The following is a 12,776-nucleotide window of genomic DNA, read 5'->3' on the forward strand; positions in this document are numbered from 1 at the left end:
TCAGCTTAATATATTCCCATCTGTTAATCTCTGCTTTCACTTGCTTGGAGAGGGGAGTTTCCTCCTTGAAGATGCCTGTAATGTCCTGGAGTGTTTTGCCTATGTGCTGTTCTATATATCTTATGGTTTTGGGGCTGATATCGAGGTCTTTAATCCATTTGGATTTTACCTTCGTACATGATGTTAGCTGGGGGTCTAAGTTCAATTTTTTGCAAATGGCTATCCAATTGTGCCAACACCACTTGTTGAAGAGGCTTTCCCTGCTCCATTTAGGATTTCCTGCTCCTTTATCAAAAATTAGGTGATTGTATGTCTGGGGAACATTTTCTGAGTATTCAAGCCTATTCCACTGATCTGAGGACCTGTCCTTATTCCAATACCATGCTGTTTTGATAACTATTGCTTTGTAGTACAGTTTAAAGTTGGGGAAAGTAATTCCTCCCATATTCTTTTTCCCAATGATTGCTTTAGCTATTCGAGGGTGTTTATTGTTCCAAATGAATTTCAAAAGTGTCTGATCCACTTCTTTGAAGAATGTCATGGGTATCTTTAGAGGGATGGCATTAAATCTGTATAATGCCTTGGGGAGTATTGCCATTTTGATGATGTTAATCCTGCCGATCCATGAGCAGGGTATGTGTTTCCATTTCTGTGTGTCCTCTCTTATTTCTTGGAGCAGAGTTTTATAGTTTTCCTTGTATAGGTCCTTCACATATTTAGTCAAGTTGATTCCAAGATATTTGAGTTTGTGTGGCACTATTGTGAATGGGGTTGTTTTCTTAATGTCCATTTCATCCTTATTACTATTGGTGTATAGAAAGGCCATTGATTTTTGTGTGTTAATTTTGTAGCCTGCCACCTTGCTATATGAGTCTATTGTTTCTAGAAGCTTTTTGATAGAGTCTTTAGGGTTTTCTAAGTAGAGTATCATGTCATCTGCAAACAGTGAGAGCTTGACTTCTTCCTTTCCTATCTGGATTCCCTTGATATCCTTTTCTTGCCTAATCACTATAGCAAGTACTTCCAGTGCTATGTTGAATAGGAGTGGTGAGAGAGGACAGCCTTGTCTTGTGCCAGAATTTAGAGGGAAGGCTTTTAGTTTTTCTCCATTGAGGATAATGTTTGCCACTGGCTTGTGGTAGATGGCCTTCACTATATTGAGAAAGGTTCCCTCCATTCCCATCTTACTGAGAGTTTTGATCAAGAATGGGTGTTGGACCTTATCAAATTCTTTCTCTGCATCTATTGATATGATCATGTGGTTTTTATTTTTCTTGTTATTGATGTTGTGTATTATGTTGATAGATTTACGGATGTTAAACCAGCCTTGCATTCCTGGGATGAAACCTACTTGATCGTAGTGGATGATCTTCTTAACGAGGCATTGAATCCTATTTGCCAGGATTTTGTTGAGGATCTTTGCATCTGCATTCATCAGCGATATTGGTCTGTAATTTTCTTTTTTTGTAGCATCTCTGTCTGGTTTAGGTATCAAGGTGATGTTGGCTTCATAAAAGCTATTTGGAAGTGTTTCTGCTTGTTCAATTTCATGAAAGAGTCTTGCCAAGATTGGCAGTAGTTCCTCTTGGAAAGTTTGATAGAATTCATTAGTGAATCCTTCTGGACCTGGGCTTTTGTTTTTCGGCAGACATTTGATTACTGTTTTAATTTCATCAATGGTGATGGGGGTGTTTAGATATGCTACATCCTCTTCCTTCAACCGTGGAAGATTATAAGAGTCCAAGAATTTATCCATTTCTTCCAGGTTCTCATTTTTAGTGGCGTAGAGTTTTTCAAAGTAGTTTCTGATTACCCTTTGAATCTCTGTCATATCAGTAGTGATCTCTCCTTTTTCATTCCTGATACGAGTTATCAAGTTTCTCTCTCTCTCTTTCTTTGTTAGGTTTGCCAGTGGTCTATCAATCTTGTTTATTTTTTCAAAGAACCAACTTCTGCTTTCGTTGATCTTTCGGATTGTTTTTTGGGTTTCCACTTCGTTGATTTCTGCTCTCAGCTTTGTTATTTCCTTCTGTCTTCCTATTCTTGGGTCCTTTTGTTGAGCATTTTCTAGTTCTATTAGCTGTGTCATTAAGCTACTCAGGTAAGCTCCTTCTTCCTTCCTGATGTGTGCTTGCAAAGCTATAAGTTTTCCTCTCAGTACTGCTTTTGCTGTGTCCCATAAGTTCTGATAGTTTGTGTCTTTATTGTCATTTGTTTCCAGGAACCTTTTGATTTCCTCCTTGATTTCATCTCGGACCCACTGGTTATTGAGCATGAGGCTGTTTAACTTCCAGGTGTTAAAGTGTTTCTTCTGAGTCCCTTTGGAGTTCACAAATAATTTCAGAGCCTTGTGGTCAGTGAAGGTAGTCTGCAAAATTTCTATCCTCTTGATCTTATGGAGGTATGTTTTATGTGCCAGCATGTAGTCTATCCTGGAGAATGTCCCATGTACATTGAAGAAGAATGTGTATCCAGGTTTCTGGGGATGGAGTGTCCTATATATATCCACTAGGCCTCTTTCTTCCATTTCTCTCCTCAGGTCTAGTATATTCTTGTTGGGTTTCAGTCTGGTTGACCTATCCAATGTTGACAAAGCCGTGTTAAGGTCCCCCACAGTTATTGTGTTGTTGTTGATATTATTTTTCAGATTTGTCAACAGTTGTATTAAATATTTTGCTGGCCCCTCATTCGGTGCATATATGTTTAGGAGAGTGAATTCTTCCTGCTCTACATACCCCTTGATTAATATAAAATGTCCATCTTTGTCCCTTACAACCTTCCTGAGTATAAAGTTTGCATTATCTGATATTAGTATGGCCACTCCAGCTTTTTTATGGGTGTTGTTTGCTTGGATAATTTTTTCTCCAGCCTTTTATTTTGAGTCTACGTTTGTTCTGACTATTCAGGTGTGTTTCTTGTAGGCAGCAGAAGGTTGGATTGAGTTTTTTGATCCATTTAGCCACTATGTGTCTCTTAACTGGTGCATTTAGTCCATTGACGTTGAGAGAAAGAATTGTCCTGGGATTTAACGCCATCTTTATTTCAAAATTTGGTGTGTCTTTTGGGTAGTCTTGTCTTAGATTAGATCTTTCAGTTTTTCTCTTAAGACTGGTTTTGTGTCTGTGAAGTTTCTGAGCTGTTTTTTGTCTGTGAAACCATGTATTCTTTCGTCAAACCGGAAAGTGAGTTTTGCTGGGTATAGTATTCTGGGTGAAGCATTCATTTCATTCAGTCTTGTCACAATATCCCACCACTGCTTTCTGGCATTGAGTGTTTCTGGTGACAGGTCTGCTGTAAATCTCAGGGAAGCTTGCTTGAACGTGATTTCCCCTTTTGATCTTGCTGTTTTCAGAATTCTGTCTCTATCTGTGGGATTTGTCATTGTGACTAGGATGTGTCTTGGGGTGGTTTTTCTGGGGTCTCTTTTGGTTGGTACTCTTCGGGCATGCAGGATTTGATCACATATATTCTTTAGCTCTGGAAGTTTCTCTTTAATGATGTTCTTGACCGTTGATTCTTCCTGGAAATTTTCTTCCTGGGTCTCTGGGACTCCAATGATTCTTAAGTTGTTTCTGTTGATCTTATCATAGACTTCTATTTTCATCTGTTCCCATTCTTTGACTAATTTTTCCATTGTCTGCTCATTTGCTTTAAGTTTTTTGTCTAATCTCTCCTGCTGTATGGAATTGTTATGTATCTCATCTTCCACAGCACCAAGTCTATTCTCAGCTTCTGATACCCTGTCCCAGAGCTTATCCATTTTGTCATTCACTTCGTTTACTGACTTTTTCAGTCCTGTTAGTTGACATGTTATTTCAGTTTGGAGTTTTGTGATTTCTGTCTTCATATTTTCTTGGTTCTTATTAGTGTTCTGTTCAACTCGATCCATGGTTTCTTGGTGTCCGTTGAGCATCTTCCATATTGCTAGTCTAAAGTCCTTATCTGAGAAGTTGATTAGTTGGTTGGTCATTATCTGGTCCTCAGAATTGTCATCTTCATTCTCTATGTCTGATGCTGGCCTGCGTTGTTTCCCCATTGTCACACTTGCATTGTGGGTTTTTCTACGTGTTGTGGTGGTATTCATTGTCTATATGATGCAGGCAGCACACTCCTCTGGCTCCTCCCTTTCTGGATGGGCTGACTTGCCTCTAAGGGAGGGGAGTCCTCCGTGGATGAAGCCTCACACTGGGTCAAATCTTAGGCCCGAGCATGCAACAGAGAAGACAGTCCGGAGAGAAATGTTTGCTTCTGTGATATAGCACCGTTCTTAGTGTAATTTTTCCTTCTTGTTGCAATGGTGTTCTTTCTTTAGAAAGAGTCCACGGCCGCGTAGGGAAGCGGAGCTGGAGCCTCTTTTTGCCCCACTCGCAAGAGTTTCACGCAAGAGGACAGTAGACAGACATATACAGGTCAAACTCACAGTTTTTCACAGTTGGGCCCCACTGGGCCGGTGTACTTTCGTGGATTTTCCCCGCCTGTTGTCACACACAGGGAGCCGGCTTTTGCAAAGTTATGCCGGTTTTCATGCTCTGTAGTCCCTCCCTCTTGTGTTCTGTTTTTTATGTTAAGTTTATGTTTTTATGTTAACTTTGCATTTTGGAAAAAATACTCATTTGACCATGATATAGATACTCATTTTCGGATTTTGACTACACCCACCTGTGCTCAGGGTTTACTTCTGACTCTTCCAAAAAACCACCTTGGAGAGTCTGAGGGACCATTTGTGATACTGAGGATCCAGCAAGTACCTTACCTACTATACTATCTCTCTCATGAATGTTAATCTTTTTTTTAACAATATTTTATATATCCCAGGATTTGATTTTTTGCTACTTGTTGAAGATTCTTACATTGATATTCATGAAGATATTAGTTCATAATATTAGTTTATTGTAAAAAAAAAACTAGGGTTGGGTATTGAACAATAACATTAAATGAGTTGAGATATGTCCCTCCTTTTATGAGGTAAATTTTTTAGTGATATTTATAAATTTCTTTAAGTATGATCAAATTTACCAGTGAAAATATCTAGATTGTTTTCTTTATGTGATGTTTTATTATTAGAATGATTTCTTTAATACATATGGAACTATTTATATCTATTGAGACAGTTTTACCAAGTTAGAGTTTTAAGGAGCGTATATGGGGCCAGTGTGATAGTACAAAAAACAGGTAGGGCACTTGTCTTGCTCTTGACCAACCTGGCATTCCATATGGTCCCCTGAGTCCTCCAGGAGTAATTCCTGAGTGCAAAGTTAAGAGTAAACCCTGAGAACTGCCAGGAGTGACTCAAAAAGAAAAAGAAGTAGCATGTGCGTTTCATTTTAGTTGATTATAATGGCATACAGTTGTTCATGTTTTTCCTTTTAAATGTGCCAAACTGTTCGTTATACTTATTTATAAGTTATCTCTCTTTATTTTTTCTATTTTTATAAGATGAAATATATCATTGATTTAAATTTTTTCAGTTATTAGAATTTAAGCCATTTACCTTTAAACACTACTTCTATATTCATCAATTTTGTTGTCTTTTTAATTCGTTTCTTTTAAATCACTAATTTCTTGAGATATTTTAGACCTATGAATTATTTAGAAGTATGTTACCACCAAAACATATATATATATATATATATATATATATATATATATATATATATATATATATATGGGGCCGGAGAGATAGCATGGAGGTAGGGCGTTTGCCTTTCATGCAGAAGGTCATCGGTTCGAATCCCGGCACCCAATATGGTCCCCCCTGCCTGCCAGGAGCAATTTCTGAGCATGGAGCCAGGAATAACCCCTGAGCACTGCCAGGTTTGACCCAAAAACCACAAAAAAAAAAAAGTATGTTACATAACTTGAGATTTTAAAACATACATCGTTATATTTTACTGATCTTGTTTATTTTTCACTGATAGCAGGGTATATATTCTACAAACTTTTATACTTTGGAAATGAAATTTATTTTATGGCACAGCATATTATTCATCATGGTCAGTATTCCATGTGTGTTGTATAAGAAAATATTTCCATAAGATTATTTACCTGTTGTCCCACCTTGACCTTCCAGGTGGGACCACTGTTGAGAGCTGAATAAATAGCTTGGGTGCCAGGCATTCGGGGTCTTGTGCCAGAGTTGGCTGGCTGGTTCGAGGTGTGTTTTGGAGGTAGCAGCAGGCTGACAAAGGACTCTCTTCGCCCAACCTTTTACCCCTTAACCCTCCTGTCTGTGTGGATTATTTGCTGCGGATAAATATTACTAAGATCTCCCCCCCAAAAGGGGACAAGAGAATGGGAATCAATTTCTCATCTGGGAGCTCTTTGTGGATTCACAAACAACCAATAAAGGAGTAAACGGAACTCACCAATGTGTACTTTTAAATTTGTAAAAAAGATAAAGGAATGGTATGGAAGATTAAAAGTAAGAAAAAAGTGTAAATTTTGCTCTTAAGTATTTTTAATATATGTCGATTAAATTGATTCGCAATGTAATTCTTTTTTTGTTTCTGTTTTTGTTTCTGTTTTGAGGCCACACCCAGCGATACTCAGGGAGATCTCTTGGCAGTGCTTGGAGGCTAAAATGGGCTGCCCAGATAGAACCAGGGTTAGCTGTTTGCAAGTACCCTATCCACTGTACTATCTTTCCAGCCCAGTTTAATTCATTTTTATGGACTTCTAAATATTTTTCCTATCAATCGATAACAGATCTACTAAAACCTGGTAGACCTCTACCTTTTCCTTTAGTCTTATCCATTTTTTGCAGATATTTTCAAATGCATATTGAAGTTTATATTATTTGAGTTAATGTGTCACTTTAATCACAACAAAACATTTTTTGGTAGAATTCATTTTTTATACTACTTTCTTATTTGACATTTTATAACCACTTGAGGCCACCTTGTCGGCTATTTATATAGCATTTATGTCATTCTATCCTGAGATTCACATGTAAAGTTATGAAATTAATACACATTGGTATTCAGATTGGTTGGCAAAATACTTAAGTTTGATTCCCAGCTCTGCAAACAAACAAACAAAGAAACAAAAAATAGGCAGAGCTAGGAATAGATAAATAGATCAATGGAACAGTCCAGAAATTGCCCCCATGTTCATGTTTAATTGCTTTTTGACAAAGATGCCAAACACTTGGATAGAAAGAAAAATCTTTTAAACAAATAATGGTGGATATACTAGCTATAGATAAGAAAATAATTAGCCTTTGATCCCTAGGTTATTTAGTCCCTAACCAGTGGTCCTCAAACTATGGCCCGCGGGCCACATATTGTATTTGTATCTGTTTTGTTTCTTCATTGCAAAATAAGATAGATGCAGTGTGCATAAGAATTCGTTCATAAGTTTTGTTTTTATTATAATCAGACCCTCCAATGGTCTGAGGGACAGTGAACTGGCCCCCTGTTTAAAAAGTTTGAGGACCCCTGCTTTGATTATGGGGTATTGGAGCTTGATTTACAAATGAAAATGTCTTGGCAAGGAGTTTTATAACTTGTGGTGGTTGAGAGGATTTTCGTGCTGGTAATTATTGATAGAGGAAAAAAAACATAGAAGAGTAGCAGTTAGAGGTGCTCCCAATAGGAGATTTTATAGCTAGCTAGAAAGAAATGAAGTCTTTCTTACAGCAAGCAGAGATAGCCCAGATTGGGCTTGGTGCAGAGTGCTCATCTCAGATAGGTTGGCAAAAACAAAAACCTAGAGTAAATGGTAGTAGTTATTTGATCATGAGAGAAGGTAAGGATAATTATTACTGGTTATGGAAATTATTTTCATACATTAGGGCTAAGTAAAAAATTACATTAAGGAAAGCTGTAATCATTTTTTTATTGTTAGACAGAAACAAAACAAATAGGAGCGAGAATACTAAAATGAACCAGATTTGTTTGGAGGTAGCAATGTGAAGTCTTTTTCTTTTAATATAAATACTTAGATGTATTTATGAATATATACATACAATTTGTTCTCACCCTTTCTTCTATGAGGAATTGGAATTCAGTGATTTTCAACTCTGACGGGACAGTGGCATCACTTTTGGGCTTAAAAAAAAAAGGAGGAAAGAAAGACTCATTAATTTATCTTCTGCAAGTGAGACTAAATGTGTTGCCTTTTTTACTTCGCAGTTAATTTTGACAAGTAGGCAGGCAGATTCACTTCACAAAATTGCTATTTTGTAGGCCAGACAGGTAAGGCAGGTAAGCAGGTACCTTACCCTAAATGTGACATACCTGAGTTTGAGCTCTGGCATCCCAAATGGTTCCCCTGAGTACCACAAAGAGTGATTCCTGAATGCATATCCAGGAGTTTTGTGGGTTTTTGTTTTGGGGTTTTTTTTTGGGGGGGGGTCTTTGGGCCACATCCAGCAGCGCTCTGGTGTTACTCCTGGCTCTGCTCTTAGGAATCGCTCCTGGCAGGCTCAAGGGATTATATGGGATGCCGGGAATCAAACCCTGGTCCGTCCTGGGTCGGCCACATACAAGGCACTCTACCACTGTGCTATCTCTCAGGCCCCACAGATCTAGGAGTAATCCCTGAGCAATGCCAGGGATCCAAAAATCCAAAATCCAAAATCCAAAATTAAATGAATAAATTTTAGTTGCCATCTTTGCTGACAGAAATACTGCCAAAGCTATTTATTTCTATCACGTCTAATAAATAATAGAAACATCAGTACCAGTGTTCTCTTCTCCTCAAAACTGTCTACTTTTTTCTGGCATAATTTCTTTATGTGACTCTTGGTATAATTAGTTGTACTGAAGATTATTCCTTCCTTCCTTTCTTCCATAAGTATCTCACTAGGAATTTGGTATTCATGCAAACTCACCTACTTTTCACTCAAAATTTTTACCTTTATTCTACAGAATACCAGTATCCATGTGATTGATCTACACATTATCTTGGATAGAGTGTTTCTCTTCACAGTTCCAATTCTCTTCAGCAATATAATCCAACACTCATGAACAAAATCCTCAATCTCATTTCATTTGTCCTGCATGTTCCTCTACAGCTTGTTTATATCCTCATCCCATAAATACATTATATGGACATTTTTTTATGTTTAGTTTTGGGACTGTACTCAGATTTTATTTTTGGATCTATTCTCAGGAGTTTCTCCAAGCTGGTTTGGAGAACTATATATGGTGCTGGGGATTTAATCTGGTCAACCACATGCAAGAGAAGTTTCCTACCTATTGTACTATCTCTAGCCCTCATTCTATTACTTTACCCTGAAGAGTCATAGAAATACCTTACTTTTCTCTCTCTTTTTTATTTTACCAGTTCTTCAGTCCCCCCCACTTTTTTAATATTTCTTTTATGCCTACATTCTAGTGAAGTAGTTGGCCTAAGATGTTTCTCTTGTCCTCTACTTCCCCAATAAATTTCTAGCATTGCTTTCTCTACTTCTGCATGTGCCCCCAACATTCTAAGCTTCTACTTTTGGGTTTGATCAGTGCATTTTCTAAATGTTCATTCTGCTTCTTAATACCCATTTCTTTCATTTATGGAGTTTACATGCTGCTTCTTTAATCAAATATTTTCTCAACTCTGTCTCCTTCAATCCTAGTCCCCAAAAGTCAATCAGCAACTAGCACAGATGCTTCAGACCTATTGATCACTTCATTTTCTTGCAATATCTTCCCAGATGTTTTTCAGACATTTCAAATTATATTTAATTTTTTCACCCTGTCCAATTTTTCTTATTTCTTATGCACACAAAATTTGTTTTGTTTTTGTTTTTGGGTCACACCGGCAGTTCTCAGGGATCACTCCTGGCTCAGTGCTCAGAAATCACTCCTGGCAGGCTCGGGGGACCATATGGGATGCCGGGATTCGAATCACCTTTTCTGCATGCAAGGCAAATGCCTTACCTCCATGCTCTCTCTCCGGCCCCTGCCATTAATTCTTAATGTACTTTTCTTTTTCTCCCTCTTTTCACTTCAAATATTCCTCAAATGCTATTATTGCCACTGACACAATATTATGCTTTCCAATTACATAAAAAGTTTTAGGATTTGTGTTAATATTATTTATATTATATTGGGTTTATATTGTACTTTGGGGGGGAGTAATCTAGTTGAGAGGTAAAGTTTTTAAGTTATACAAAAAATATGTGATAGATAAACCATACTCAAAGATGACATGGCATCATATTGAGCATAAGAATATGTAACTGTCATTGTAAAGGAATAGTGGATAGGTAAGCATGGGAATACATGCAAGTCATAGATAATTTTTACATAATTAAATTTATTGGAAATGAGAGTCATTTATAGGTTTAGTATGTGAGGGTTGTAATGAAAAGCCGTAGAGTAAAATCAAATAAAGAATCTCAAAGAATCAGTGTTAGGAGTAATGAATATTAGCTTTATTGGGAGCTTAAATGGAGAATGAGAGAATTTGGGGAACTTCTAGTCACATTAACTTTTCAACAAAACTAAGAAATATAGTCCTTAGATTTGCCTTGGTTCCAACAATCTTGGAATAAGTAAATTTATCTTTTACTGATAGTGAAATAGTTTTAGTCTCCCTCTTTTTCTGTCCTCTCAATTGAAATTATGATGCTGAAGATACACATTCACTGAGGTTACACATGGAAAAATAATCCTGAGGTTCTGAGTTATCATTTTTTCAAGAGTATCAACTAGATGCATTACAATATACCTATATAAATCTCATCCGTACAAACTAGGAGTTTAGTGGCATTAGTTTATGGGGTCCTCAAACTTTTTAAACAGGGGACCAGTTCATTGTCCCTCAGACCATTGGAGGGTCTGACTATAGTAAAAACAAAACTTATGAACGAATTCTTATGCACACTGCATCTATCTTATTTTGCAATGAAGAAACAAAACAGATACAAATACAATATGTGGCCCTTAGGCCATAGTTTGAGGACCACTGGTTTATGTGATTTGGACCATAGCTAAGGGCCACCTGAGACTTATTAGTGAGTCTAGTAATTTTCTTTCAACTTATTCCCGTATGGAGACTCCCAGGGAGGTAGAGACATCTAACTTGATTTTTTTGGAATCATACTTTTGAACAACCTCTTATTCTTCACTTTAATTTTATACTATTGATGTACAGGGGAACACATAACCAAATTGTCATGAGTCTGTGATGAATTTTAAACAGAAGAGGTGGTGGAATATTTAGAGACACATAGAGTAACATCTCTAAACAAAACGTTACATAAAAATGTGTTAATGATGACACTGTTAATTAGAAAGAGACATGTTTATTTTAATTAAAATTTCTATTACTCCATATTTGCCTTATTGACTTTATAATGAAATAATAATATGAGGATAGAGATTCTTCCATATGCTTTGTTAAACATAAAAAATGCTACAACTATGAACAGGAGAAATATTACTGTGTTTTAAAGCAACTCCTAGTTGCTATTTTAACTCCTAGAGTTCATTTTTAATACTTGGAAATGTTTTATTATACAGGTCTTATTTTAGCATACCTTTTTGTTTTGGTTTGGTTTTGATACACACCGGCAATGCTTAAGGGTTACTCCTGTCTCTGTGCTCAGAATTTGCTCCTGGCAGGGTTGGGAGACCATCTGGGAGGCCAGGGATCAAACACAGGTCATTCGCGTGCAAGGCAAACACCCTACCTGCTGTGCTATTACTCATGCCTCTTAGCATACCTTTTTGTTTATTTGTTTGTTTTTGGATTGGTGGTGCTCAGGGCTTACTCCTGGCTCAGAAATTACTCTCTGCAGGTTCAGGGAACCATATGGGATCCTGGGAATCAAACCTGGGTTGGCCACATGCAAGGCAAATGCCCCATACCTTTTATTTCTACAGGTATTCTAGTCCTTAGTCATGCTCTATGACTATATTAGAAGTTTTGAAAATTTAAGTCTTGTTTCCACAACTCCAATTATATGCTTTTTGAGAAAAAAATAACATTTCATCTCAAAAATTGTGATGAGACATAGAATAGACTTCAGCAAATTATTTAAATTATATCCTAAAAAAAGAAAAGAGAGATTGTTACTGGTTTTATTTTTATTTACTTATTTTTAACATATATTCACATAGACATTTCCTTTTGTTTTCTCTAAACCTATTCATGTTTATTCTTTTCAGTTTACTGACAACAAAAAGTGATAGCTACCTTTTTGATACATCACTGTCCACCAAGAAGTACCAAGACTCCACAAACAGTGGAGACAATAAAAAGGAGAAGAAAGTTGGGTTTCAGCCACAAATAGAAGATGATGCCTCGTGGACTTGTCAAAGAAAAGATCGACCTCAAAGAGGTAAATCTAGTGTCTGCAGAGGCAAAATTGGTGTCTGTTGAGGGTAGGTGGTTACTGGTGGGTTCAAACCAGAAATGGGAGATTTTCTCCAACAGGCCATAGCTGGCACATCTTGTAGATCAGTGAATTACAAGTTTTGCTCTTAGAATACTTCTATGAAAAGTTATTTTATTTGTCCCTCTTTTTGGGGGGAGGCCACACCCGATGATGCTCAGGAGTTACTCCAGCTATGCACTCAGAAACCGCTCCTGGCTTTGGAGGACCATATGGGATGCCAGGGATCGAACCAAGGTCTGACCTGGGCAGTCGCATGCAGGGCAAATGCTCTACTACTGTGCTATCTCTGGCCCCATTTGCCCCTCTTTTTACAAGCAGCAAACTAATAACTTTTCAGCAGAAAATATGATCAAAGACAAAAAATAATATTCACAGTGAGTAAAGAAGAAAAGAAATTGAGCATAAATCTCTATGGGAAAGTAAACTCTAACAA

General features: G+C 37.2%; 2 protein-coding genes across 4 annotated transcripts in view; one reads left to right on the forward strand and one right to left on the reverse strand.

The window, feature by feature from the left end:
• RPRD1A (regulation of nuclear pre-mRNA domain containing 1A) overlaps positions 1 to 12,776 on the reverse strand; it is a 1,137,547-nt gene that overhangs the window by 1,035,473 nt on the left and 89,298 nt on the right. The window lies entirely within an intron of this gene.
• KIAA1328 (KIAA1328 ortholog) overlaps positions 1 to 12,776 on the forward strand; it is a 327,696-nt gene that overhangs the window by 253,212 nt on the left and 61,708 nt on the right. For both annotated transcript variants that reach the window (XM_049769723.1, XM_049769724.1), the window contains one exon: positions 12,114 to 12,286. In XM_049769723.1, the coding sequence (XP_049625680.1) occupies positions 12,114 to 12,286 (173 nt within the window). The remainder of the gene's footprint in view (positions 1 to 12,113; positions 12,287 to 12,776) is intronic.

Source organism: Suncus etruscus, chromosome 3, assembly GCF_024139225.1.
Source record: "Suncus etruscus isolate mSunEtr1 chromosome 3, mSunEtr1.pri.cur, whole genome shotgun sequence".
NCBI lineage: Eukaryota > Metazoa > Chordata > Mammalia > Eulipotyphla > Soricidae > Suncus > Suncus etruscus.